This window comes from Struthio camelus, chromosome 2 (genome assembly GCF_040807025.1).
Source record: "Struthio camelus isolate bStrCam1 chromosome 2, bStrCam1.hap1, whole genome shotgun sequence".
NCBI classification, from domain to species: domain Eukaryota; kingdom Metazoa; phylum Chordata; class Aves; order Struthioniformes; family Struthionidae; genus Struthio; species Struthio camelus.
The window spans coordinates 172,881,520-172,907,437 of record NC_090943.1 but is presented as its reverse complement, the minus strand read 5'-3'; the positions used below and the strand labels follow the sequence as shown (position 1 = coordinate 172,907,437).

General features: G+C 62.3%; 2 protein-coding genes across 13 annotated transcripts in view; one reads left to right on the top strand and one right to left on the bottom strand.

Moving 5' to 3' along the window:
• Window positions 1–113: 113 nt before the first annotated feature.
• On the bottom strand, window positions 114–5,509 carry LOC138066146 (testis-specific serine/threonine-protein kinase 5-like). The gene is made up of 7 exons (XM_068933773.1): window positions 4,922–5,509; window positions 4,739–4,846; window positions 4,384–4,586; window positions 3,891–3,946; window positions 3,650–3,782; window positions 3,357–3,472; window positions 114–634 (listed from the first exon to the last, which is right to left on the bottom strand). The coding sequence occupies exons 1-7, from the start codon at window positions 5,507–5,509 to the stop codon at window positions 114–116; spliced, it is 1,725 nt and encodes a 574-aa protein (XP_068789874.1).
• A 2,955-nt stretch (window positions 5,510–8,464) lies between these two features.
• The window catches only part of MROH1 (maestro heat like repeat family member 1), a 65,370-nt gene continuing 47,916 nt past the window's right edge, over window positions 8,465–25,918 (top strand). For 5 of the 12 annotated variants that reach the window (XM_068933611.1, XM_068933608.1, XM_068933610.1 and 2 more), the window contains exons 1-9: window positions 8,465–8,550; window positions 13,032–13,136; window positions 13,218–13,417; window positions 15,311–15,456; window positions 15,909–16,040; window positions 16,560–16,722; window positions 18,271–18,369; window positions 24,303–24,454; window positions 25,086–25,226. In XM_068933611.1, coding sequence (XP_068789712.1) covers window positions 13,396–13,417; window positions 15,311–15,456; window positions 15,909–16,040; window positions 16,560–16,722; window positions 18,271–18,369; window positions 24,303–24,454; window positions 25,086–25,226 — 855 coding nt within the window. In that variant the 5' untranslated portion in view covers window positions 8,465–8,550; window positions 13,032–13,136; window positions 13,218–13,395. Of the gene's footprint in view, window positions 8,551–8,612; window positions 8,653–13,031; window positions 13,418–15,310; window positions 15,457–15,908; window positions 16,041–16,559; window positions 16,723–18,270; window positions 18,370–24,302; window positions 24,455–25,085; window positions 25,227–25,918 lie in introns of those variants that run through there. The other 7 variants (XR_011139379.1, XM_068933609.1, XM_068933604.1 and 4 more) reach the window with 4 other exon arrangements.

Here is a 25,918-nt window from a genome sequence, read left to right as displayed (position 1 = left end):
CGGGGGCCCAGGCAGCAGAACGCCCTGCACGCTCCGTAGTATTTAATAGTCCTCACTGGCTCTGCTCTCCCGTCGGGGTGGGGGGCACCCGCGCCCCACGCACCCCCCCCCCCCTAATTCACAGCAGCCTCGGGCAGGTGCTTCCGCCTGGCGCAGAGGGAGCGGAGGGCGACGGCGGCTCCGGAGGAGGCACCGCGGGGCGCAGCCCCCTTGGCCTCGCCGGCGCGGTGCCGCCTGGCCCCGCTGGCGGCCGGTGGCGGCGGCTTGCGGAAGCCGGGCTGGAAAAGGCCGAGCCAGGCCGGGCGCGGGGCCGGCAGCCGGAAGAGGCGGCCGCACGGGGCCGGCCGGCCGGCCGCGGCTCTGCCGGGGAAGGCGTCGCGCGCGGGGACGGCGCGGCTGCCCGGCGGCACCTCGGGGCGCGCCGGCCGCCTTCCCGGGCCCGGCAGCCCGGACGGAGGGTTGGGGGCTGCAGCCAGGCTCGGCGCAGCGCTCCGGGGCCGGGTCGGGCCGAGCCCCGGCGGCCTCCCCGCGCTCGAGGCGGCGGGCAGCATCCAGCTGTGCGCGGCCACTTGCTGCAGGCCCAGCCGGGCCCCCGGCCGCAGCTGCAGCAGCCCCTGGATGAGGTCCCGGCACCCTGGCCGGGAGAGGGGCGCTGAGGGGCCTCCCGCCGTCCCTTCCCCGCCACCAGGGCCAGTCCTCTTCGGCCAGGGACCCTCCGCCTGCGCCCCGTCCCCCCGCTCCGGGTGCCCCCGTCCCCCCGCTCCGCTCCTGCATCTCCATGCCTGCTGCACCCTGTCCCCCCGCTCCGGGTGCCCCCGTCCCCCCGCTCCGCTCCTGCATCTCCATGCCTGCTGCGCCCTGTCCCCCTGCTCCGGGTGCCCCCGTCCCCCCTCTCCGCTCCTGCATCTCCATGCCTGCTGCACCCCGTCCCCCCGCTCCGGGTGCCCCCGTCCCCCCTCTCCGCTCCTGCATCTCCGTGCCTGCTGGACCCCGTCCCCCCGCTCCGGGTGCCCCTGTCCCCCCTCTCCGCTCCTGCATCTCCGTGCCTGCTGGACCCCGTCCCCCCGCTCCGGGTGCCCCTGTCCCCCCTCTCCGCTCCTGCATCTCCGTGCCTGCTGCACCCCGTCCCCCCGCTCCGGGTGCCCCCGTCCCCCCTCTCCGCTCCTGCATCTCCGTGCCTGCTGCACCCCGTCCCCCCGCTCCGGGTGCCCCCGTCCCCCCTCTCCGCTCCTGCATCTCCGTGCCTGCTGCACCCTGTCCCCCCGCTCCGGGTGCCCCTGTCCCCCCTCTCCGCTCCTGCATCTCCGTGCCTGCTGCGCCCCGTCCCCCCGCTGCGCCCCGTCCCCCCGCTCTGGGTGCCCCCGTTCCCATGTCCACTGCGCCCCGTCCCCCCGCTGCGCCCCGTCCCCCCGCTCCGGGTGCCCCCGTCCCCCTGCTCCACTCCCATGTCCCCGTGCCTGCTGCACCCTGTCCCCCCGCTCCGGGTGCCCCCGTCCCCCCTCTCCGCTCCTGCGTCCCCGTGTCCGCTGCACCCTGTCCCCCTGCTCCACTCCCATGTCCCCGTGCCTGCTGCACCCTGTCCCCCCGCTCCGGGTGCCCCCGTCCCCCCTCTCCGCTCCTGCATCTCCATGCCTGCTGCACCCTGTCCCCCCGCTCCGGGTGCCCCTGTCCCCCCTCTCCGCTCCTGCATCTCCATGCCTGCTGTGCCCCGTCCCCCCGCTGCGCCCCGTTCCCCCGCTCCGGGTGCCCCCGTCCCCCTGCTCCACTCCCATGTCCCCGTGCCTGCTGCACCCTGTCCCCCCGCTCCGGGTGCCCCCGTCCCCCCGCTCCGCTCCTGCATCTCCATGCCTGCTGCACCCTGTCCCCCCGCTCCGGGTGCCCCTGTCCCCCCGCTCCGCTCCTGCATCTCCATGCCTGCTGCGCCCCGTCCCCCCGCTGCGCCCCGTCCCCCCGCTCCGGGTGCCCCCGTCCCCCTGCTCCACTCCCATGTCCCCGTGCCTGCTGCACCCCGTCCCCCCGCTCCGGGTGCCCCTGTCCCCCCTCTCCGCTCCTGCATCTCCGTGCCTGCTGCGCCCCGTCCCCCCGCTCTGGGTGCCCCCGTCCCCATGTCCGCTGCGCCCCGTCCCCCCGCTCCGGGTGCCCCCGTCCCCCTGCTCCACTCCCATGTCCCCGTGCCTGCTGCACCCCGTCCCCCTGCTCCGGGTGCCCCCGTCCCCCCTCTCCGCTCCTGCATCTCCGTGCCTGCTGCACCCCGTCCCCCCGCTCCGGGTGCCCCCGTCCCCCCTCTCCGCTCCTGCATCTCCGTGCCTGCTGGACCCCGTCCCCCCGCTCCGGGTGCCCCTGTCCCCCCTCTCCGCTCCTGCATCTCCGTGCCTGCTGGACCCCGTCCCCCCGCTCCGGGTGCCCCTGTCCCCCCTCTCCGCTCCTGCATCTCCGTGCCTGCTGCGCCCCGTCCCCCCGCTCTGGGTGCCCCCGTCCCCATGTCCGCTGCGCCCCGTCCCCCCGCTCCGGGTGCCCCCGTCCCCCCTCTCCGCTCCCGCATCTCCGTGCCTGCTGCGCCCCGTCCCCCCGCTCCGGGTGCCCCCGTCCCCCCTCTCCGCTCCCGCATCTCCGTGCCTGCTGCGCCCCGTCCCCCCGCTCCGGGTGCCCCCGTCCCCCCTCTCCGCTCCCGCATCTCCGTGCCTGCTGCACCCTGTCCCCCCGCTCCGGGTGCCCCCGTCCCCCCTCTCCGCTCCCGCATCTCCATGCCTGCTGCACCCCGTCCCCCCGCTCCGGGTGCCCCCGTCCCCCCTCTCCGCTCCTGCATCTCCGTGCCTGCTGCACCCTGTCCCCCCGCTCCGGGTGCCCCCGTCCCCCCTCTCCGCTCCTGCATCTCCGTGCCTGCTGCGCCCCGTCCCCCCGCTCCGGGTGCCCCCGTCCCCCCTCTCCGCTCCCGCATCTCCGTGCCTGCTGCGCCCCGTCCCCCCGCTCCGGGTGCCCCCGTCCCCCCTCTCCGCTCCCGCATCTCCGTGCCTGCTGCGCCCTGTCCCCCCGCTCCGGGTGCCCCCGTCCCCCCTCTCCGCTCCTGCATCTCCGTGCCTGCTGCGCCCTGTCCCCCCGCTCCGGGTGCCCCCGTCCCCCCCCCTCCGCTCCTGCATCTCCCTGCCTGCTGCACCCCGTCCCCCCGCTCCGGGTGCCCCCGTCCCCCCGCTCCGCTCCTGCATCTCCGTGCCTGCTGCACCCTGTCCCCCCGCTCCGGGTGCCCCCGTCCCCCCTCTCCGCTCCTGCATCTCCGTGCCTGCTGCACCCTGTCCCCCCGCTCCGGGTGCCCCCGTCCCCCCCCCTCCGCTCCCGTCCCCCCGCTCCGGGTGCCTCACCTGCCGAGACGGCCGGCTGGAAGCAGGGGCCCCGCTTCATCGCGCGGACCATCTCGGGGGGCTGCCGCTCTCGGAAGGGCAGCCTGCCGGCCACCATGGCGTAGAGGATGACGCCGCTGCGAGCGACACGGGGCTGCGGAGGCTGCCGGGGCAGCGCTGCCCCCCGGGCACCGCCGTCCCTCCCGCCGTGGGGTGCCCCAAGCCCGCCCCGGCCCTCGGCCTCCAGCCGGGGAGGTCCCCGTCCTCCTGCGCCCTGCCCCGGGGCTGCGCCCCGCTCCTGCCCCGGCACTCACAGGCTCCACAGGTCGGCCAGCTCCCCCTTGTACTTCTTGCTCAGGAGGATTTCGGGGGCCGTGTAGGCCACGGAGCCGCAGAAGGTGCTCATGAGGCCGCTCCTCGGGGAGCAGCGGCTGGCGAACCCGAAGTCTGCAAAGCGGGAGCGTGCCGGGCTGGCCGCCGTCCCCCCGCGGCTGCGGCCCCCGGGTGGCCCCCCGGGATGGCGCGGTGCCACGCGGCCCTGGGGGCAGCACCCACCCGTGAGCTTGACGAAGCCGCGCTCGTCCAGCAGGATGTTCTCGCACTTCAGGTCCCTGCGGGGAGCACAAAGCAGGGCTGGACCCGTGCCGCCCCGGGGCCATCGTGGCGCCGCGTCCCCCCGCACCGGCACCGGGGACCTCGTGGGACGGTGCCCAAAGTGCACTGCCTGTCCAGTATGCAACGCTCACCCAAAATGCGATGCCCACCCAGATGCAACGCCCACCCAAAGTGCAATGCCCACCGAGATGCAACGCCCACCAGAACGCAATGCCCACCCAAAATGCAACACCCACCAAAATGCAACACCCATCCAAATGCAACACTCACCAAAACGCAACACCCACCAAAATGCAACACCTCCCCAAAGTGCAACATCTACCCAAAACGCAACGCCCTTCCAAAGTGCGATGCCTGCCCACGTGCCGCCTGTGATGGGCCCGACCCCGGGGCTGCGGGGTGGTGCATCACCCCCTGCAGCCCGGGTCCCCACCTGTGCACGACGCCGACGCGGTGGCAGTGGGCGACGGCGCCCACGATCTGGTGGAAGAGCCGCCGCGCCTCCTCCTCCTCCAGGCCGGGGCGCCGGCGCCGGTCAGAGGTGGCGTTGACGTGCTCCAGCAGGTCCCCGCCGGGCGCCAGCTCCAGCACCAGGTAGGTGTGCTGGCGGCCCCGGTAGGTCTCGTAGAGCTGGATCTGCCGGGGAGTTGCACAGGGATCCGTGCCGGTCCCCCCAACCCGGCGCCCCACGGGGCCAGGCGCTGAGCCCCGGTCCTGGCCATGGGGTGCACGGAGCTGTGTTTGCACCGCCGGGAGCGAACCCGGCCCGGGTTCCCGTGGGCGCTCACCACGTTGACGTGCTTGTAGGTGGCGTTGAGGGAGGCGATCTCCCTGGGGAGGAATTTTTTGCAGTAGCCGGCGGGGGCCGTGGCGGCAGAGACGACTTTGATGGCGACCTGGCGGCAGCAGGAGGTGAGCGGCGGGGCCGGGACCGGCGGGACGATCCCGCGCCCGTGCCCGTGCCCGCTCACCATGCGGTGCCGCTTGGCGCGGAGGTCGGCCGCCAGCCGCGGGTTCTGCCGCACCTTCTCTGGCGTGGCGTAGCCCAGGTAGACCTGGGAGAAGGCCCCGGCGCCGATCTGCCGGGAGGAGAGCAGGTAGCCGTGCTCCCGGCTCTCCCGCGCCTGCTCCGCGAAGGTGCTGCCGGGCGTTCCAGCGCCAGCGGTGGGGATGGGGGCAGCGGGGACAGGGGTGGTGGGGAGGGAGGTGGTGGAGATGAAGGTGGTGGGGTTGGAGGTGATGGGGACAGGGGTGATGGGGGTGGAGGTGGTGGGGATGGAGGTGGTGGGGACAGGAGTGATGGAGATGGAGGTGATGGGGTTGGAGGTGGTGGGGATGGAGGTGGTGGGGACGGAGGTGGTGGGGTTGGAGGTGGTGGGGACAGGAGTGATGGAGATGGAGGTGATGGGGTTGGAGGTGGTGGGGACGGAGGTGGTGGGGATGGAGGTGATGGGGATGGAGATGATGGGGATGGAGGTGGTGGGGATGGAGGTGGTGGGAATGGAGGTGGTGGGGACAAGGGCATCAGGGCCAGGGGTCTCTCGGGGTGCCGGGTCCATGGCTGCGGGCCGGGGCTGCCCCAGGACGTTGGGACGCCGGAGTTTCCCCAGTGACGGTGGCACCGGGGCCTTCTAGAACGGGGGGGCGCCCCACGGGGACCCGGGCGCCTGTCCCACATGATGTGGGGGGGCTGTGTGGGGCCATGAAGGGGGTATGTGGGATCTTGGGGGGGATCTTTGGGGAGCTGTGGGGGGGCCTTGTGGAGCTGGGGGGGCTGTGTGGGGCCATGGGAAGGCTGTAGGGGGCTGTGTGGGGCCATGGGAAGGCTGTATGGGGGCTGGGGGGGCCGTGTAGGGTAGTGTAAGGCCATGGGGGGCTGTGTGGGGCTAGGGGAAGCTGTGTGGAGCCATGGGGGGGGGCGTGTGGGGCTGGGGGGGACCGTTGGGGGGCTGGAGGGCTGTGTGGGGCCATGGGGAGGGCCTTGTGGGGCTGGAGGGCTGTGTGGGGCCTTGTGGGGCTGTGTGGGGGGGTGAGGCCATGCGGGTCTGGGGGGGCTGTGTGGGGCCACGGGGGGCCGTGGGGGGGCCTGGGGGGGCTGGGGGGGCCATGTGGGGCCGTGGGAAGGCTGTATGGGGCCGTGTAGGGTTGTGTAAGGCCATGGGGGGCTGTGTGGGGCTGGGGGGCTGTGTGGAGCCATGTAGGGCCATGGGGGGGACCACGTGGGGCTGGGGGGAGCTGAGGGAGCTGTATGGGCCCATGGGGGGCGGTGGGGGGGGGCCGTGTGGTGCCGTGTGGGGCCATGGGGGTCAGAGGAGGGCTGTATGGGGCCATGGGGGGCCGTGGAGGGGGGCCTGTGTGGGGTTGGGGGGGCGTGTGGAGCCGTGTAGGGCCGTGGGGGACCATGTGGGGCTGGGGGGGGGGGGCCGCGTAGGGTCTTGTAAGGCCATGGGGGGGCCGTATGGGGTTGGGGGGGACTGTGTAGGGCTGTGGGAGGTTGGGGGGCTGTGTGGGGCCATGGGGGGGGCATGTAGGGCTGGGGGCTGTGCCAGCACCTGGGTTTCACCCTGTGGGGCTGCGTGGGTCCCTCCGGGTCCCGGCGAGTCCCTGTGGGTCCAGGGGGGTCCTTGTGGGTCCCGGTGTCCCCGTGGGTCCTGGTGTCCCCATGGGCCCCGATATCCCCGTGACCTGGATGTCCCTGTGGGTCCTGGTGTCCCTGTGGGTCCCTGTGGGTCCAGGGGGTCCTGGTGTCCCCGTGGGTCCTGATATCCCCGTGACCCGGGTGTCCCCGTGGGTCCCGGTGTCCCTGTGGGTCTCCGTGTCCCCCGATGTCCCCGCGGGTCTTGGTGTCACTGTGGACCCCCCTCAGTGTCCTCACAGGTCTCGGTGTCCCCGTGGGACCACCCTGGTGTCCCCGTGGGTCCCCGTGGGTCCCCCGATGTCCCCGCAGGTCTTGGTGTCCCCGCGGGTCTCGGTGTCCCGTGGACCCCTACTAGTATCCCCATGGCTCTCAGTGTCCCCGTGGACCCCCCCCCGGTGTCCCCGTGGACCCCTCCTAGAGTCCCTGTGGGTCTCGGTGTCCCGCAGACGCCCCCAGTGTCCCCGTGGCACCGCCCCAGTGTCTCCCTGGGTCTTGGTGTCCCTGTGGATCCCCCCGGTGTCCCCGTGGACCCCACTCCCAGTGTCCCTATGGGTGTCGGTGTCCCCGTGGACACCCACTAGTGTCCCAGTGGACCACCCCCAGTGTCTCTATGGGTGTTGGTGTCCCCGTGGACCCCCACTAGTGTCCTGGTGGACCCCCTCCCAGTGTCCCCATGGGTCTCGGTGTCCCCGTGGATCCCCCCGATGTCCCCGTGGACACCCCCCCGTGTCCCCATGGGTCTCGGTGTCCCCGTGGATCCCCCCCGGTGTCCCCGTGGACACCCCCCCCGTTTCCCCCTGGGTCTCGGTGTCCCCGTGGATCCCCCCCGATGTCCCCGTGGACCCACCCCCCGTGTCCCCATGGGTCTCGGTGTCCCCGTGGACACCCCCCCGTGTCCCCATGGATCTCGGTGTCCCCGTAGATCCCCCCCGGTGTCCCCGTGGACCGCCCCCCGTGTCCCCATGGATCTCGGTGTCCCCGTGGATCCCCCCCCGGTGTCCCCGTGGACCGCCCCCCGTGTCCCCATGGATCTCGGTGTCCCCGTGGATCCCCCCCCGGTGTCCCCGTGGACACCCCCCCCCCGTGTCCCCATGGATCTCGGTGTCCCCGTGGATCCCCCCCCGGTGTCCCCGTGGACACCCCCCCCCGTGTCCCCATGGGTCTCGGTGTCCCCGGGGATCCCCCCGGTGTCCCCGTGGACACCCACCCCCGTGTCCCCATGGGTCTCGGTGTCCCCGAGGACCCCCCGCCCCATATGTCCCCGTGGACACCCCCCCCGTGTCCCCATGGATCTCGGTGTCCCCGAGGACCCCCCGCCCCATATGTCCCCGTGGACACCCCCCCGTGTCCCCCTGGGTCTCGGTGTCCCCGTGGATCCCCCCCGATGTCCCCGTGGACCCACCCCCGTGTCCCCATGGGTCTCGGTGTCCCCGTGGATCCCCCCCGATGTCCCCGTGGACACCCCCCCCCGTGTCCCCATGGGTCTCGGTGTCCCCGTGGATCCCCCCCCGGTGTCCCAGTGGACCGCCCCCCGTGTCCCCATGGATCTCGGTGTCCCCGTGGATCCCCCCCGGTGTCCCCGTGGACCCCCCCCCCGTGTCCCCATGGATCTCGGTGTCCCCGTGGATCCCCCCCGGTGTCCCCGTGGACACCCCCCCCGTGTCCCCATGGGTCCCGGTGTCCCCGAGGACCCCCCGCCCCATATGTCCCCGTGGACCCCCCCCCCGTGTCCCCACGGCCCCCACGCGCCGCTGCAGCCCCGGTTCGGCCCGCCAGGGGCCGCCCGAGCTCCGAGCACCACCTCCCCCCCAACCGCCGCGCCGGGCGCATGCGCAGAGCGGCGGCAGCGGCGCCGTCACGTGAGGGGCGGGGCGGGGCTCCGCGCGGGGGGGCGGGGCCGGCGCACCCGGAAGCGGCGCCCGGGGCCGAGCGGCCCTGGCAGGCGGCGGCGTCGGAGCGGCGGTGAGGGGCCGGGCCGGGGAGCGGGGGCAGGGCGGCGAGCGGGTCCCGGAGGGGCGGGGACCGGCCGGAGGGGGAACCGGTGCCGAGGGGTGATGGCGGGCGGTGAGCTGAGAGTGGTGTGGCTGGTTAAGGGACCCCGGCGTCCGGGGGGTGGGGGGGTGGGTGTGGAGGGGGTGTGGGGTGTGTGGGGGGGCAGGTGTGGGGTGTGGAGGGGTGAGGGGGGTAGGTGTGGGGTGGTGGTGGTGGGTGTGGAGGTGGTGAGGGGGCAGGTGTGGGGTGTGGGGGGGTGAGGGGGCAGGTGTGGGGGGGTGAGGGGGGCAGGTGTGGGGTGTGGGGGGGTGAGGGGACAGGTGTGGGGTGTGGGGGGAGTGAGGGGGCAGGTGTGGGGTGATGGTGGTGGGTGTGGAGGTGGTGAGGGGGCAGGTGTGGGGTGTGGGGGGGTGAGGGGGCAGGTGTGGGGGGGTGAGGGGGGCAGGTGTGGGGTGTGGGGGGGTGAGGGGACAGGTGTGGGGTGTGGGGGGAGTGAGGGGGCAGGGGTGGGGTGATGGTGGTGGGTGTGGAGGTGGTGAGGGGGCGGGTGTGGGGTGTGGGGGGGTGAGGGGGACAGGTGTGGGGTGGTGGTGGTGGGTGTGGAGGTGGTGAGGGGGCAGGTGTGGGGTGTGGGGGGGTGAGGGGACAGGTGGGGGGGGTGAGGGGGCAGGTGTGGGGTGATGGTGGTGGGTGTGGAGGTGGTGAGGGGGTGGGTGTGGGGTGTGGGGGGGTGAGGGGGGCAGGTGTGGGGGCTGAGGGGGGCAGGTGTGGGGTGTGGAGGGGGTGAGGGGGCAGGTGTGGGGTGTGGGGGGGTGAGCGGGGCAGGTGTGGGGTGGTGGTGGTGGGTGTGGAGGTGATGAGGGGGCGGGTGTGGGGTGTGGGGGGGGCAGGTGTGGGGTGTGGGGGGGTGAGGGGGGCGGGTGTGGGGGGGTGAGGGGGGCAGGTGTGGGGTGTGGAGGTGGTGAGGGGGCAGGTGTGGGGTGTGGGGGGGTGAGTGGGGCAGGTGTGGGGTGGTGGTGGTGGGTGTGGAGGTGGTGAGGGGGCAGATGTGGGGTGGTGGGTGTGGAGCTGTTGAGGGGGCAGGTGTGGGGTGGTGGTTGTGGAGGTGTTGAGGGGGGCAGTTGGGTGGTGGTGGGTGTGGAGGTGTTGAAGGGGGGTGGGTGTGGGGTGGTGGTAGGTGTGGAGGTGTTGAAGGGGGGTGGGTGTGGGGTGGTGGTGGGTGTGGAGGTGTTGAAGGGGGGGTGGGTGTGGGGTGGTGGTGGGTGTGGAGGTGTTGAAGGGGGGGTGGGTGTGGGGTGGTGGTGGGTGTGGAGGTGTTGAAGGGGGGTGGGTGTGGGGTGGTGGTGGGTGTGGAGGTGTTGAGGGGGGCAGGTGTGGGGTGGTGGTGGGTGTGGAGGTGTTGAAGGGGGGGTGGGTGTGGGGTGGTGGTTGTGGAGGTGTTGAAGGGGGGGTGGGTGTGGGGTGGTGGTGGGTGTGGAGGTGTTGAAGGGGGGGCGGGTGTGGGGTGGTGGTGGGTGTGGAGGTGTTGAGGGGGGCAGGTGTGGGGTGGTGGTGGGTGTGGAGGTGTTGAGGGGGGCAGTTGGGTGGTGGTGGGTGTGGAGGTGTTGAAGGGGGGGTGGGTGTGGGGTGATGGTGGGTGTGGAGGTGTTGAGGGGGGCGGGTGTGGGGTGATGGTGGGTGTGGAGGTGTTGAGGGGGGCAGGTGTGGGGTGGTGGTGGGTGTGGAGGTGTTGAGGGGGGCAGGTGTGGGGTGGTGGTGGGTGTGGAGGTGTTGAGGGGGGCAGGTGTGGGGTGGTGGTGGGTGTGGAGGTGTTGAGGGGGGCAGGTGTGGGGTGTTGGTGGTGGGTGTGGAGGTGTTGAGGGGGGGTGGGTGTGGGGTGCTGGTGGTGGGTGTGGAGGTGTTGAGGGGGGCAGGTGTGGGGTGGAGGTGGTGAGGGTTGGTAGGTGTGTGGGGTGGTGGTGGGTGTGGAGGTGTTGAAGGGGGGGCGGGTGTGGGGTGGTGGTGGGTGTGGAGGTGTTGAGGGGGGCAGGTGTGGGGTGGTGGTGGGTGTGGAGGTGTTGAGGGGGGCAGGCGTGGGGTGGTGGGAGTGGAGGTGGTGAGGGGGGGTGGGTGTGGGGTGGTGGTAGGTGTGGAGGTGTTGAAGGGGGGTGGGTGTGGGGTGGTGGTGGGTGTGGAGGTGTTGAAGGGGGGGTGGGTGTGGGGTGGTGGTGGGTGTGGAGGTGTTGAAGGGGGGGTGGGTGTGGGGTGGTGGTGGGTGTGGAGGTGTTGAGGGGGGCAGGTGTGGGGTGGTGGTGGGTGTGGAGGTGTTGAAGGGGGGTGGGTGTGGGGTGGTGGTTGTGGAGGTGTTGAAGGGGGGGTGGGTGTGGGGTGGTGGTGGGTGTGGAGGTGTTGAGGGGGGCGGGTGTGGGGTGTTGGTGGGTGTGGAGGTGTTGAAGGGGGGGTGGGTGTGGGGTGGTGGTGGGTGTGGAGGTGTTGAGGGGGGCAGGTGTGGGGTGGTGGTGGGTGTGGAGGTGTTGAGGGGGGCAGTTGGGTGGTGGTGGGTGTGGAGGTGTTGAAGGGGGGGTGGGTGTGGGGTGGTGGTGGGTGTGGAGGTGTTGAAGGGGGGGCGGGTGTGGGGTGATGGTGGTGGGTGTGGAGGTGTTGAGGGGGGCAGGGGTGTGGGGTGGTGGTGGGTGTGGAGGTGTTGAGGGGGGCAGGTGTGGGGTGGTGGTGGGTGTGGAGGTGTTGAAGGGGGGGTGGGTGTGGGGTGATGGTGGGTGTGGAGGTGTTGAGGGGGGCAGGTGTGGGGTGGTGGTGGGTGTGGAGGTGTTGAGGGGGGCAGGTGTGGGGTGGTGGTGGGTGTGGAGGTGTTGAGGGGGGCAGGTGTGGGGTGGTGGTGGGTGTGGAGGTGTTGGGGGGTGGGTGTGGGGTGCTGGTGGTGGGTGTGGAGGTGGTGAGGGGGGCAGGTGTGGGGTGGAGGTGGTGAGGGTTGGTAGGTGTGTGGGGTGGTGGTGGGTGTGGAGGTGTTGAAGGGGGGGCAGGTGTGGTGGGTGTGGAGGTGTTGAGGGGGGCAGGGGTGTGGGGTGGTGGTGTGTGTGGAGGTGTTGAGGGGGGCAGGTGTGGGGTGGTGGGTGTGAAGGTGTTGAGGGGGGCAGGCGTGGGGTGGTGGTGGTGCATGTTGGTTGGTGTGTGGGGTGGTGGTCGGTGTGGAGGTGGTTAGGGGGCAGGGGTGGGGTGGTGGGTGTGGAAGTGGTGAGGGTTGGTAGGTGTAGAGCGTTGAGGGGGCGGTGGGTGTGGAGGAGGTGAAGGTTGCGAGGTGTGTGGGGTGTTGGTGGTGGGTGTGGAGGTGCTGAGGAGTGGCAGGTGTCGGGGGCGGTGAGTGTTGAGTAGGTCCTTTCAGGGGTGTGTTGTCCGGCCCGCGGGCGTCCTCTCCTTCTCTGCTCTACCCAAGAGCAGCCCTCTGCCCGAGGTGTCTGTCCCTGGGCCTCTTGAGGGGCTCTGGATGACGGCCCCTGCCCTGTCCTGGAATTGGCCGCCTTCTGGCCGGAAGTGACCTTCCCTGCCGCCGGCAGGGTGACCACTGGCCCCCTGTGCTGGTCTGGCTCGTGGTGCTTCCTCCTTCCTGCTGTCTGTGCTGTCTGGCCTATGGAGGGCTGGGGGGGCTGACCTCTGAGAGGGAAACGCAAATACCCTTGCCTCAGGGTCATCTGGAAACTTGGGATGTAAACCGTCAGAGAGGGTCTCAAACGTTGGGGGACAGAAAAGCCACCTGTAGTTATGTTTCTTCCTAATGGAAAACGTAGCAACGCCTACCTTGCGTTCATTGTCTTGGCGAAAGAGCCGCCTCTGCTCCACGAGCGCTCTAGGAACAGCATAGGGAGACGAGCGTGCTTTTAAAATACGTTAATATTCTGGTAAGCCTGTCTTTGCCGGCAGTGATGGGGGCGCAAAACCAGGTAGCTCTTCAGCACCTCTGAAAAAGCGTGTAACTGTGTTTTGGGACTGGCTTGGTCGGTTGTCTCTATCCTGATCTAGATGGAGAAGACTTTATTCTATGTACTGGTTTTAGTTTAGTAGGGGAAGAGTCTGGAACGTTGACTCTCATCTCATTTCATCGAAGGCTTATTCTTGTCTGACTGTATATGCTGGGAGCAGTCAGGTACAGGAACCGATCTCAACTTTACTTGAGCAGCAGGGACCCCAGGTGCTTTAGGCTCTGTTGACGTCACTCCATTGCTCCTGGTGTGCTTTTTGGAGTAAATAGTTGGAGCACGAGATCAACCTCTCGCCAAGCCTGCCTGCCTGCTGGCAGGGTGTCCTCCTGGGTCCCCCTACGCGCTGCAATCTGTCTCTGGGGACTGTGGATATGGACAGCAATTCCTCACAATGACACATGAGAAAATAGCATTGGATGTTTTAGGTTTCTAAGCGAAAGTTTGTTTTCCTTATGTGCAACATCCTCTTATTTGCAGATTGAGAAGGAAGAAGCTGAGGAGAGTTGAACTTCAGATACGTTCCTTCTGGCCCTGACCTCTCTAGAGACAGTTCTTGGGAAACCGATGGGATTGAAGATCAAGGTGTTTGCCCTCGTCTCAGAAACGGCGGTTGGGCGAGTGATTATTCGCCTACGAGAATCCAGTATTTTGCCATCCCCACAGCTGGCTCAGAGCGTCTCTTCTGCTTCGCTGCCTTTCCGATACTGGCTCGCATTGCAAACGGTCCTCTCTGCCGGAGTGAAAGTAGCACGTAAAAATAGGTTCCCCAGGGATTCCCGCTTTGGAGACACAGGAAGCTGCTAACTGCCTTCTGCTGGTGGGAAAGCTGAAAACGTGGAGCATGACGGAGTCACGGATAAGACGTAAGTACGGGCACATGTCAAACAGCCGCCAGAGTTGGTTCAGAGCAAGGGACGTGGTGCGGGAGCCGTGGGTCCTTAGGGACATGGTCCACCCAGGAAGTCGCTCTAACAAGGCTTGCTGGCACGCTCGGGAGAGCGAATCTGTGCTCTGCCTGTGGCTGGGCAAGGGAGCCTGCGGTGGGGCTTTGCTCGTAGCCGCTCCTCACAGTGTCCGGAGGAATGCCTTTGTCAGGGACAGAACGGAGGGAGCAGTTCTCCGTGCACAGCAATTCCTTGCCCTGGAAATTAATCTCAAGCCTAGTCTGCACTGCAAATTGCACAAGCTTGAGTAGTCTTTAAATGTTTAAACTGGTGCAAACCCACCTGCCTCTTCTAAATTAATCCTGACTGGCTTTGAAATTAATCTAGTTCTAAGGCAATGAAGAATGATCTGGTTTAATGAAACTGCTAGGAAGGGCTGGATTAGGGGTGAGGGTGAGCTGGGAGGACAGGGGTGACCTTCAGCTGGCCTGCGTGGCAAGGCAGACTGTCTGCTCAAGAAGCCAGCGCTGCAAAGATGAAATTGAAGCGCAAGTGAAGACGAGTGCTTGCCCTTGCCTTGGCTGGTAAAGCGGGACGTAACCCAAGCTGCTGTCAGAGGCTGCGCCTGCAGCAGAGGTATTTAATACCTCTCCCGTCTGAAGCACAGCAGGGTGGCCGAAGGCACCGATGATGTGCTCTGGAGCAGGGCAGGATGCTGGGGCCCCACTGCCTCCTCGCCAGGACCGTTTGCTGGCCTCCCACACCAGAGGGTGATGGGACTGCTTGGGTCCTCCCTGCACAGCACGTTGCTTACACGTATCTGAAAATGTCAGATGTCGAGTCGACTCTGCGCAGCATTTTGTGGGAGCTTTGATCCCAACGTGATGATCTGGTTTCAGAGATGCTTGAAAGGCATCGTCTGATGAAAGTGTTGGCCTCCCTAGTCTGTAGCAGCTTTTTGTGGAGCGTTTGCAGGAAGTGTGCTCTAAAACTAATTAACCTTATTACTGCAAAACCCCTAACGAGGACTTCACTGCTCTATAAGAACAGTTAACCTCTTGGAGCAGAGTCTCTGGCTGATGTCGGTTAATGCAAATCTCTAGTTTATAGCTGCAGAAGTGATGGTAAATGTTTGGTTTGCTGCTGGCAGGCTCTCTTGGCAGTGTTTTTCCTCTGCCTGGTGCTGGCTTGGGCTTTGGAGTTGGTTTTTAATAGGGGTACTGTGATCTCGGCCGGCCTCAAACGCTGGAGAAGGTCACTCTGTGTGGGAACGGTGTGCTGCTTGTGGTGCTCCAGGGCTAGGACCGCCTTCAGTGCATAGCGGTCGCTGCTTGTGCATCCTTCTCCTGTGCTCCCGGCGCTGTGTGGGTACTCGGGGCATCTTGGATGGTGCCGCATCCCGGGCTGTGTTTGGCTGAGTCCCCCACTAGTGCTGCTGCCCAGCCTTGCTCTGCAATCCGTCATGTAACAAATTGCTCGGCTCCCCTGCTCCAGTGAGAAACCTGAGAGCTGAGCTCACCTTGGTGCTGAGGCTGGTGCGATGCTGAGCAGAGACTGCACCTGTTCAGCATCCAGCTTGGGAGGCGAGAATAAAGGAGCCCTGGGGGTACAGGGAAAGGTCATGCGTAGGATGCCTTCGAGTTGAAGGTGAATTATTTTGAGTGGTGGAGTGAGGAGGAGGGATTTGATAGGCACGCGTTGAGTGGGACATGACAAGGACTGTGAAGCTCAGTTTAGTCGTGCGAGTGGCTCATGGATGATGGAGGGATCCACACTTGGGGGTGTGGGCTCTTCCTATTCGTTTGCTGCTCTCGTTAGCCTGAGAGATGCTTGGAGAATGCAGAAACTGTCCCATGTGCTTGTTTTGCTCAGGGCTTGCCATGACATTGATGGATGCCACAACAGATAAGGACCCGCTGGTCCAGGAGCAGATCTACAATGCGTTGTGCTACTTGGGGGAATCTGAGCCGGAGGAGATTCTCCATGCCTGTGATGAGTATCTCCGGCAGCACGACAAGGTACGGGTCTGCACTGCGTGTTCCTGGAGGTGCCAGCAGGATGCAGCATGCCTCCTGTTGGCTCAGGAATACTGGCTTCTTCAGCACCTGAGGGAAGAACCTGGGGAGACATGGGCTAAAATAGTGGTGGACCAGGCAGCTGAGACACATCTGTCCCAAGGCCCTGCAGTTGTTTGGTAGCTGTTGGAGAAACAGTGGTAGTATACTGTCATGGATCAGAAACAGAGTAAACCTAGCTGAGTTTTGATGTGATCAAAATCATTGCCTTTTCGGTACATTGTGGCAATGTTAGCCTGTCCCTCTCCAGGAGCGACAGGTATGCTGGCCCCTTGCAGCTGCAGCGGCTCTGGAGTGGGCAGTGTTGCTTGCCCCAGGGGAGCCACAGTGCACGTGCTGCACCACAGCTCCTGGTTGACGCCTGCCTGACTGTCCGCTTTCTCCCTCCCTTCCAGCTGGCCTATCCTCACCGGGTGATAATCCTGAACGCAATGGAAACGGTGGTAAAGAATAACATTGCCCTCTTGGACAAAAGCACAGCGAAGGTGGTTATCTTTCTGGCATCTAATGAAATGACCAAGTCAAAGGTACAACCTGAAATCGGGGGCTTGTTCTGTCGTTCTCCTCAGCTGGGCCCTTTCTCCCCATCCACTGTTGCGGCAATGAACGCCACATGCGCAGGGCCAACAGCGTCGGAATCTGCCCTGCTTCTCCCTGCTGTAGTGGTCCTGGGCTGCTTTTGTGGAAGGGAAGGACTAATTACGTGCTATCTTCCTGGCTTTGGGATGGCGGAGGGGTAGGGAGTGGGCTGCATTCCCCTCTGGGGAGAGGCAGGGACGGGTTGGCTGACGGTTTTCTTTTAGCAGCGCATGCATGCGCAAGCAAATAGCGTTTGGATGCTCGGAAGCCTCTAGGCAGGCAGGTGGGTATTACAGTGGGAAGGAGGCAGTGCCTTGAGGGACTGTGGGTCGCTGGGGAGTTCCCCCATAGTATTTGGAGCAGGGCATGAAACATGGTGTATATAAATGGAGCAGAAACGTTTTGCTGGGGGAGACCACGTCTGATATGGGATCTGTTCTGATGTGGTTTTGTCCTGTCTGAGCCAGGAAGTAGTACGTGACTGGCAACAGGCCGCCAGCAACGTCCTTGTTGCAGTGGGGCAGCGCTTCATCAACAAAGTGATGGAGGAGGTGCTCACCAAGTTTCAGCCGGGGATCCTGCCGCACTATTTCATTATGCAAACGTTTGCCAACCTCTCTGTGTCGAATGGTGAGTTGGCAATCTGCTTTCTCTGTGTGGAGTTGCTGATCTTTATAGGAAAGAATAGTGGATGCGCCTCATGTGCTTTGGGCAGTGTTGTAATTCACACCGTGCTCAGAATAGCTCTGAGGTAAGACACCTCTGCGATGTTGTGCATGGTGAACAAGCTAGCATGCTTTTAAAAAAAGAAAAAAACCACACACAAAAAAAACCCTTTTCAGGATCTGAAAACGTAGACTTGAGGCTGATAAGGAACTGGGATATTTGTTGCATAAAATAATTCAGTGAAGAGAAATGCACTGAAAAAACAGTCTGTAAAGTACTGATACGGAATGAAGGAAAGATACCGCTGTGAATGGTTTGCTTGCTGTATCCTTCATTCCTCTTCCCTCCCAAAGAAACGGGGGCTGGAGGAAAGCAAAGTCAGTACCTCAAGGAGCTGGTGGTAGGAAGCAATCTGAAAAACCCTGCTCTGCCTTCTCGTTGGTTACTTCTCGTTGGGAACAGTTAGGACTCTGTGCCCAGCGCTGCAATCAATAGAGGACATCTTCTTATCGAGGAGTAGCAAGGGTGTGCACCGTTTCCTACTGCACTATCAGGAAGCAGACAGCATCAGCTGTCTTGGCTTGTCTGAGCAGAGCTCCTGAGGAGGTACAGCTCCAGGGCCTATGCCAGGTATTCCCCAGTGACTGCTGGAAGCTCTGCTCAGTGCCCTAGAAAAGAAGGAAAGCCATTGTGGAGGCCTGGATTCTGCCCTTGAGCTGCTGGTATATGTACAGAGCTGTGCGTCTCGTCTGCGGCTGGAGGAGTTATTCCTGGCGGAGAGGGAGAAATGCAGGGCTCTGTGTCCTAACCGAGCGCAAGCTGCTCTCGCTGGAGCTCCCTGTAGTACCTTGCACATACCTTGCAAGTGCTGGGAGTGCAGGAGAGCTGAGTCTGTGTAAAAGTACACTGAATTTAGAAATCTAGCGTAGCTTGGTTTCAGTTCAACAGAATCACTTTAAAAATATTTGTTGCTTAAAGGCAGAAGGAATTGGAGCTAGATGTCCTTCTTCCTTAGCTGCTTCCTTGCCTAGATAGCATGAGGTGGTTTTCTGTTTGCTTGGTCTCCCCAGCTGTGCTCTTGTCTCCAGCTATCCCTATAAAGACTGAGTTTAAAAATGATATTTCTAGGATGGGACTGTCTTCACTGATGGAGAATCAATTCTCTGGCAGCAGAAAGATCTGCTGACTAGTCAAATGCCAGCAGGCACCTCACCAGCTTTGTTTTGGTAAATGGTTGTAAACTTAGGGGCTTGAAGGACTGTGAGCTTCTCTTGCCACCACGTATTGGGGCTGCTGGCAGTCGTTTGAGGCTGTGAGAATTTCTTGTATGGCAAAATTGGGCCTCCTGCAGTTCCAAACTGCCAGCAGACTGCTCTGGCTGATAGTGAATGACTGCAGCGAGCTGAGTTTCTTCAGGTGCCTATGTCATCTTGCTGGGTCTCCTTCCTATTTAGGTTCTGGTGGCAGTGTGGTGTCTGCTGCAAGCAAAACTCTCCCCTTTTCTTCCCCCAGTATTTGGAATGGTGCCTTTTCTAAACTCCATCCTTGGAACGATGCTGCCGATGCTGGGAATGGCCAAACAGGACCACATGAAGTCTGTATTCTGCTATGGTAAGGTGTTTTCTGGCTCTTCTGAGACTATACTGACTTTAGATGTGTTGTGGGAGACTTCTTCCTTTTACTGGCAGAGACCTTACTCTGAGGCTGAAGGGCTGCTTAGGAGAGACCTTTCCAAAATGCCCAGGTGCAGGGACCTGGCTGTCTCTGGAGAGGGATGTATAGCTGCCAGCTCTAGGTCATGGGAATCGAGCAAAAGGCCTTTTCTATCTACAAGCTGATCTCTATTGCTCCTGTTTCATAGCCTGGTGAGCAGTGGCACCCTCGGCTTTCTCCTCTGGCCAACAGCAGGCGAACGCAAAGGGTCTCCTTACTCCTAAGCCATCCTGACCCGGATGGAGGTGAACGCGTGGTAGGACGGGGGAGGAAGGAGCTACTCGAGACCGCTGAATAAGCGGAGAGCCTGACTGGTAGGGCCATGGGGCCATGAACCTGGCAACTTCCAAGAGCACAAGTATTCACCTGCTAGGAAAATGCAAAGACTGTCTAATACAACAACTATTCATAGGCAACTCTTATTCAAGTCACTTCTGTAATTCTCATGAACTGGTTTCAGGATATGACACTTTCTGGTGGGCTGGAAGGATGTCACATGCTTCCTTTCCTCTGAAGTCCTCCTCCAGTCTTGGTCTTGTTGATGGCTGCTGCTTGTGCAGCAGGTCTGTGCTGGTTGCTGCTGGTATTTGTGTGCTGGGTTGGTACCAGGGCTCCCTGGGCCGAGACCCGTGCGTGCAGGCAGGGAGAGCGCTAGCTCGGCTTCATCCCTGCATGTCCTGTCCATGCTGGCTGCAGTGGCAGGGTCTCTGACTGCCGGGACCTGTTCTATCTCGCCGGGTGTTTGACCCAGAAGTACCGCCCCTTACCGGAGTGACAAACAGCCGATTCGGTTCTTCCTCTGTCTCCAGTAGGAGCTAATCCACCTTCACAAGGGTGCGGGGAGGAGCAGACCTTGCAGGTGGCTTGTCGCTGTGTGCGAGGGGATGGACATGGTGCAGCTCCTGGTCATGGTTGCCTGATGCTGCTCTGCCAGTGAGTCACTCTCCCATGTTCGGGGTGGCAGTGTCCGCACCTCCAGCTGCAGGATAGTGCAGAGCCCTGAGCTGCTTCGCTGTGGAAAACTGGGCATGACATTACAGCCTTGTGAATATCTGGCAGAAGATCCGCAGAACTGGTGTTTTTCTTCCTGTGCCTGGGCAAAAGTGAAAGGTAGTCTGGGGGAGTGCTGGTTCCAAGGCTCCAGCAGATCCTGTGGGCGATGCACAGCAGCGTGCTCCAGCAGTAGCCCTTGTCTCGTGCTGGCATTTACGTCCAGGGTCTGGGGATGCTGCTGTGGCTTTACATCAAGGAATAAATGGGGTCAGTGGGAGCCTCCCAGACAGCCCTGTAAACTGCAGGGATGAATGTGCAACTAAGCTCAGCAGAATCTGTTTCTTCTAGAAACAGTGAAGCTTTACTTAGTGTCTGAACTCTCGTTTTTGGAATCTGCTGCAGTCCAGTAAGAGTTTTATACTGTTAGAAGTGAAGCTCTGCCTCAGCCTTAAGAGCTCTTCTATTATATTTAGCTCATAGCAAGAAAAGTTAAAGCTTAATGCATCTGTGGATGCCTGTTCTCAGAAGGCTAGAGCCAGGGTCAGGTAATCTCTGAATATGCAGCGTCCTCCTTAAAAAGCCGCTTCATCCAGCGATGACGACTTGGTATCAAGTTGGAGAGTCTACGTTGTCTAGATTGCCAGCTTGTCGCTGCCTTTTCCCTTGCAAAGTGTGTAAGAGTTGTTTAAGCGTAGCCAAACTCTTGCAAACTGTTGCACTGGTTTAGCCATGAAGGTTGTTAGTGTTGGCAGCTCAGGCAGTTTAGACTGGCTGGGGGTGACCGTGGATATCAGACTGCATCTTGATAGAGCACGGCAGGAAGCCTGGTATTATTCTTGTCTGAGACGTTTATCAAAGGTGCCTGGCCCAGCAGAGAAAGGATCCTCTGTTCAAATGTGGTAAGAACTGATGAGAAGGATCCTGCAGGGAACACGGTCCAGATGGGTCTCCAAAAGGTAAAACTCAATTTTGAGTTTCAGATGGCTCTTTTTCCTGAGCAGCCTTCCAGTATCAGTAGCTCTTTCCTCTGTTGTTTCAAGTAATATGGTAATCACTTCATTAAGCTTTGATGTACTCCCTGTTATCGTCTCAATTTGGTCCTGAGAAATTTAATGTCCTGGATCATCATGTGGGCCCTTCTGTAATAACATCCTCGTAACTGCTGCTGTGCTGAGGCACGGTCAGTTTGTTTGTTTTTGGAAAGTACTTGGGACCTCTTAACTTGTAGCCTTGAACACGTGAATTCTCAAAAATGCTGCCAGGACTTGTGGGATTGATTGTGCTAGAGAGCACAAGGGGAGTGAATGTCTCTACACAGCCCTGTGCACATCGGGAACAGTCTAGTGCTGTCCCCCAAAGCCCTTGCCTGGGCCGTGGTCTGTCCTTCTCAGCTGCTCCTGCTGGACTCCCTGATGGATCTCCCCTCTGACATGGCTGCATGCGTCCCGAGTGGCCCAGCCTGCAGTGGCGCGGCAGGGACGTGCCAGCCTCAGGAGCAGCGGCTGAATGTGGAGGTGGCGAAGGGAGTTTGGAGATGTGATCCTTGCAGTGCCGGTGCTGGGGTCGTTGGCAAGATGCTGTTTTCCCAGAATGCCAGGAAGCGGCGCTGCCTGCAGAGGCTCTGGCCAACGGTGCTGCAGAGAAGGGAACCAGCTTCCCCGGTGCATTCCAAAACCTCGCTGGCTGGAGCAACGATTGCCCTGAGCAAGCGTCTCCTGACCAGTGCCTTTAAAAAAAAAAAAAAAAAACACGGCGGGGGGAGAGGCGAATGTAATGTTATCCTATCATGCACCTGCATTTAAGCTGAGGGAGGACTCTTAGGTGGTATTTTCTGTTCTGGAAGACTAGGGCTTTGCCTCGAAGACAATAATCCCTCCTGCCAGGCAGACCAGCTGCCAGTGGTACTTATTCCTTGGATGCCCCTATCTGGGGAGCGGAGGGGGGAAGGCATGTGACAACAATAATCTGGCTTCGATACGAGGTCACTGGGTGAGGAGTGAGTGACTCAGCATCTCTGATGTTACTGGGCTAAAAACAAGTATCTGCCGTGGACGAGAGCAGAGCATGGAGGCTTTCCGCGGGGGCTGTGCATGCCTCCTCCCACCATGTGAGCCGTAGCGCTCGGTGTTGCAAGACGGGCCGCGTCCCTGGCTCTTGTCTCGGGAGCTCCCTGCTCTGCTCTTCCTCCTTCCGCAGCCTGCTTCCTCCTCTCGTCAGGTTAATAACTTTAGCCAGCGTGGGTGCGTTTAACTTATGAGCAGCACGAGCGTTGGCCGCAGAGCATGCTGATGGCTCGGCTCGCCTCCTCAGGGTATGTGGGGCTCTGGAAATCGCGTTGAGCTCTCCCGTCCCTGTGACCTCAGATACGGCCAGCGCGATCACGTGGGCGTGAGAGTTTGGATGCAACTGAAAACATGGGCTCCAGAGTCTGAATTGGGCTGTACGGGGCTCTTCTCACACCAAAATGCTTTATTCCTTGGTCAGTTCTTACATGTGGCTGTTTCCTCCGTGGCTTTAGTCTTCCCTCTTCTTTCGTAACGCTTACAGAGGGGAAACCTCATACCTACTCACGGTACCAGGAAGTCATAAGGTCTCCCCTTAGCAGAGTTATTTCATGACTAACAGATGCGGGACGTGAGTTGTGCAGTCCCTCCCTACAGAGGAGTTGGAGTGACCCATGCTCAGCTCTTTTCCGGCAGGAGCTGGGTGCACTTCCCCTTCCCTGGCCAGCGCTGCTGTGTCCCGGCTATGCTGGGAGGGACGGCTGGGTCCTGCAGGGGTGGCGTGGGGCAGCGGCTCACCCTCTCCAGGGAGGGGTGGCCCGGGGGTGGGATGAGGTCTCAGTGCAGAGATTGGGGGTGGCAGGATGAGCTCCCCTGCGGAGCAGAGCAGGGGCCAAGCTGCTGGCGCTCGTCCCTCTGCTCTCCTGCCTGCCTTGGCACCTCTCCGTGCACTACTTGCTCTGGATGCTCAGCAGCCCATCACGACGCTGGCAGGGGCCACCTCCTGCTTCTCGTGAGCCTCTGGTCCTGCTGTCAGCCTCTGGGGAGCTGGGGTGCTAGCCCTGCTCAGATATTCAGACTGACCTCCAAAACGCCCTTTCTCTGGCTGGAGTCGGGGAGCTGCTGCCTGAATTGCTGGTCTTTAGGACAGACCCTGCATGTGCTTGACTTGGCTTGAGGGGAGGAGGAAACTCTAGCGTGGGGTTGTTTGGGGCAGGGACAGACCACGAGAGCGGTGCTGCTAGCCGTTTTAGCGTTGCTTGGAGGTGGTGACTAGGGAACCCCAAAACGAGCGTGATGGTTGGGGAGAGGCTCCTGGCTTGCAGAGGCAAGTCTGGGCAAGATGCCCAGGCGAGATGTGGTGCGTAGTCTCTGCACAAGGTTGGTAACACATTGACCTTGGCAGCTGCGTCTGCAAAACTCGTGTTTTGTGGTAGGTAGCAGATCGCTACCTCAGCGAACTCGGGCCACTTACCTCGCTCCAATGCTGGCGGTGAAGAGTAGCTAAGCTAAAAGAGACTAGCTGTGTATTATGGGGATTAAGGAAGGGAAATGCTTCCAGGACAGAGGTGTCCAGCTCACAAGAGTTATTTCTGTTTGTGCCAGAGCTTCTCGGCACCTGGCGGCTCAGTGTGAACTAGGAGGGAAATAATTCCCAGCCATTGGGGGCCCTTTTCTGGCTAGGGACGGCACAAGCAAACAGAACTTGCGAGGCCACCCTTGATCCACAGGTAGCATGTGGAAAGGGTCCATGCACCTACCCCCAGCGCGGGGGAATCCCAGGACCTGGCACTGCAGACTGCCTGGCTCTGGAGAAGGAGCTGCTCGAGCAGGTCCAACGTGCTGCAGGGCACCACGCTAAACCGATGTGGCAAGGCAGGGCTTGCCGTTGAGCGGTGCTTCTCAGGAGGGGCACAAGGCTGTGCCTCTGAGCAGTTTGTAAAGGTCTATGTGGACAAACCTGTCTGGAGCACTGGCTGTGTGCCTGCTGCAGCAGGCTGGCCGCATGTACGCGCAGCAGCAGCACAAAGCTCAGCTCAGAGAGGTTCCTGCTGCAATAGCTAGAGCAAAGCCCAGTGCAAGAGGTCCTGAGTCTGGGAACCCTATTGCATTCTCATTGATGTCCCATTCGATGCCCCCAGCTGCCAGGTAACTCCTAAAGTAAAACTAGGGGAGTAAGTCCAACCCTTGGGTGCTGCTGGCTGGGACCCGTTTCCTGGTGTGAGGTGAACTTGACCAGTTGGGAACTGCGTAAAGCCACGACCAAAGCTTCCTCAAGGGGGAAGACGGAAGCTAGATATCCCCTTTCAGTAGTTTTAATGAGTCTTATGTTTGAGCCAGGAAGCATGACTCTACACAAACATGCTCTAGTTGCTGCTCTAAGTTGCAAGAGGAAAAATAATACCAGTTCACATGCAACACTTGCTGGCCCAGGGACCGGAACAGCTGAGATGAGGACCTGTGCTGACTTGCATGGGACTAAGTGGCTGTTATACTTGGCTGGCCTAGCTAACAAACGTATAGGAATACCTGTGTGGCACATACAGACTCCTGATGGCTAAATGGAGTTGGGTCTCTGGAGGTGTTGCATCCGTCCTGGACCAGGAAGCAGACAAGCAGCGTGATGTCTATTGCATGGCTCTCTGCCAGTATCCCTCATAGCCAGGATCTCTCTCGGGAGGTGTCTGAAGCTTGCCAGAAAGAGTCCTGGTGCATATGCTATCCCTTGAGATGCTGCCCAGTAAAACAGCACTTCAACCATCTGCTTTCTGTAGGGCTAAAACAAACACCGCTTTGTATGCGTGGAGAGTCTAAATAAGCGAATCTGTCTTACAGCTCTGCAGCACTTCAGTGAGAGCATCCAGGAATACTTGGCGAACTTGGACAAGGCCCCAGACCCCACGGTCAGGAAGGACACCTTCTCAAATGAGATTTTCAGTGCATACGAAGTGCTCTTCAACAGCTGGCTGCAGCACCGGGAAGCTAAGGTGCAGATAGATGTGGTGCCTGTGAGGGCTGATGGTATGGTGGGATGGCCCTGGAAGTTATGTACAGGCGTGCTTGCCTGATGCTAGCCTGGGGACTGTTAATCTGCCGTCCGTCTTGCTGCTTCTCAGCTATGTCCCTATAGTAAGGATGCGGCTCCTAGAAAAATGAGCCCCTGCCTCTAGCCTAAGGCCTGATGCTTTTCTCCTTGCAGCCTGCAGCTCTGCTTGATTTCCCCGTCCTCTCGCCCATACGCAAGGCATGCAGAGCGGGTAGATCACCCCTGTGCTGGGCTGGTGTTAAGATGCTGTCTCCAGGCTGGGAAGTAGAATAAGTGACTGAGGGGTGTTTTCACTGTTCTTTCGGGGGAGAGACTGGGCTCATGCTGTGCTCAGAAGATGGCTGGATGGGCCCTGTCCTGCTACTAATGGATGTCTTCAGGCCTCCCCCTTCTCTGCTGAGCACCCCTTGCACGTAGGCTGGCAAGGCAGGGGGAATGGCTTCCCTAACTGCTGTTCAGTGGCTCTTAAAAGCACAAGGGACAGCAGCTCTGTGGTAGTGGAGCAGTGGTAATGCAGGCCTGTGGCTCAGGATTGAGGCCAAACTAATGCAGGGCGTGATCTCTCCCTGCAGCTGAGGCTGGCGGTGGTGGAGGCCATTGGACCTATGAGTTACTTGGTGCCCAGTGAAAAGCTTGAGGAGCAGCTCCCTAAGCTGATCCCAGGCATTCTTGCCCTCTACAAGAAGCATGCGGAGGCCTTCTACATATCCAAGGTAAGTGGCTCTGCGTGCCAGTGTCACTGGCTGAGGACCCATCCCTGACCCTGTTCAGTGGGAACCTTGCTGGGAGCATGGGGTGCGTAGTGCATCAGACCCCTGAGGAGCTCTGCTCTCTCCTGCCTTCTTCGCTTGCTGGGCAAACCCAGTGGAGACCAGGCTGACCTGCTTGGTTTGCCCCTTGTCACTCTAAGGCCCGGCTCCCTTCCCCTGAATAGGGATGTACTGCAGCACCGTCCCATGTCAGCCTGGCATGCTGCGGTCTCTCCCACTGGCAGCAGGTTGGAGCATTGCTTGGGAGCGTGGATGGCTTTCCATGAATGCAGAGGGACTGCTGAGTAGTGGCTCTGCTGGTCCTCGAGCACTGTGTATGGCTGCGAGGGAAAGTGGCAGCAGCAGAAGCATCTTAGCCCTTACCTTACCAATGGTGCTACGCAGCTCCCACAGTGCCTCTGCCAAGTTAGACTGGGCTGCAGTTGCCTTAACCAAGGATGGAGACTCCACAACCTCTCTCCCTTTTGTAAGACTCCTCCCTGTGTCATGATCCATTTTGCTGTCGAGCCCGTGTCGCATGGTTGTCCCTAATAATCAGTCAGGTTATTAGGGACAACCATGTGACACATGGGCTACTGCCATCTCTGCTGTCTCTCTGAGCCGTGCCACGTCCTGGTACTATGGTTGGCACTCGG

Bases quoted from the DNA above. Each gene is read 5' to 3' on its own strand.
- LOC138066146 (XM_068933773.1), bottom strand. From the start codon at position 5,509: ATGGACCCGGCACCCCGAGAGACCCCTGGCCCTGATGCCCTTGTCCCC. The intron at 4,587-4,738 runs GTGAGCGCCCAC...ACTCCCCGGCAG, and splicing joins CCTACAAGCACGTCAACGTG to ATCCAGCTCTACGAGACCTA. The intron at 3,947-4,383 runs GTGGGGACCCGG...TGCTCCCCGCAG, and splicing joins CGCGTCGGCGTCGTGCACAG to GGACCTGAAGTGCGAGAACA.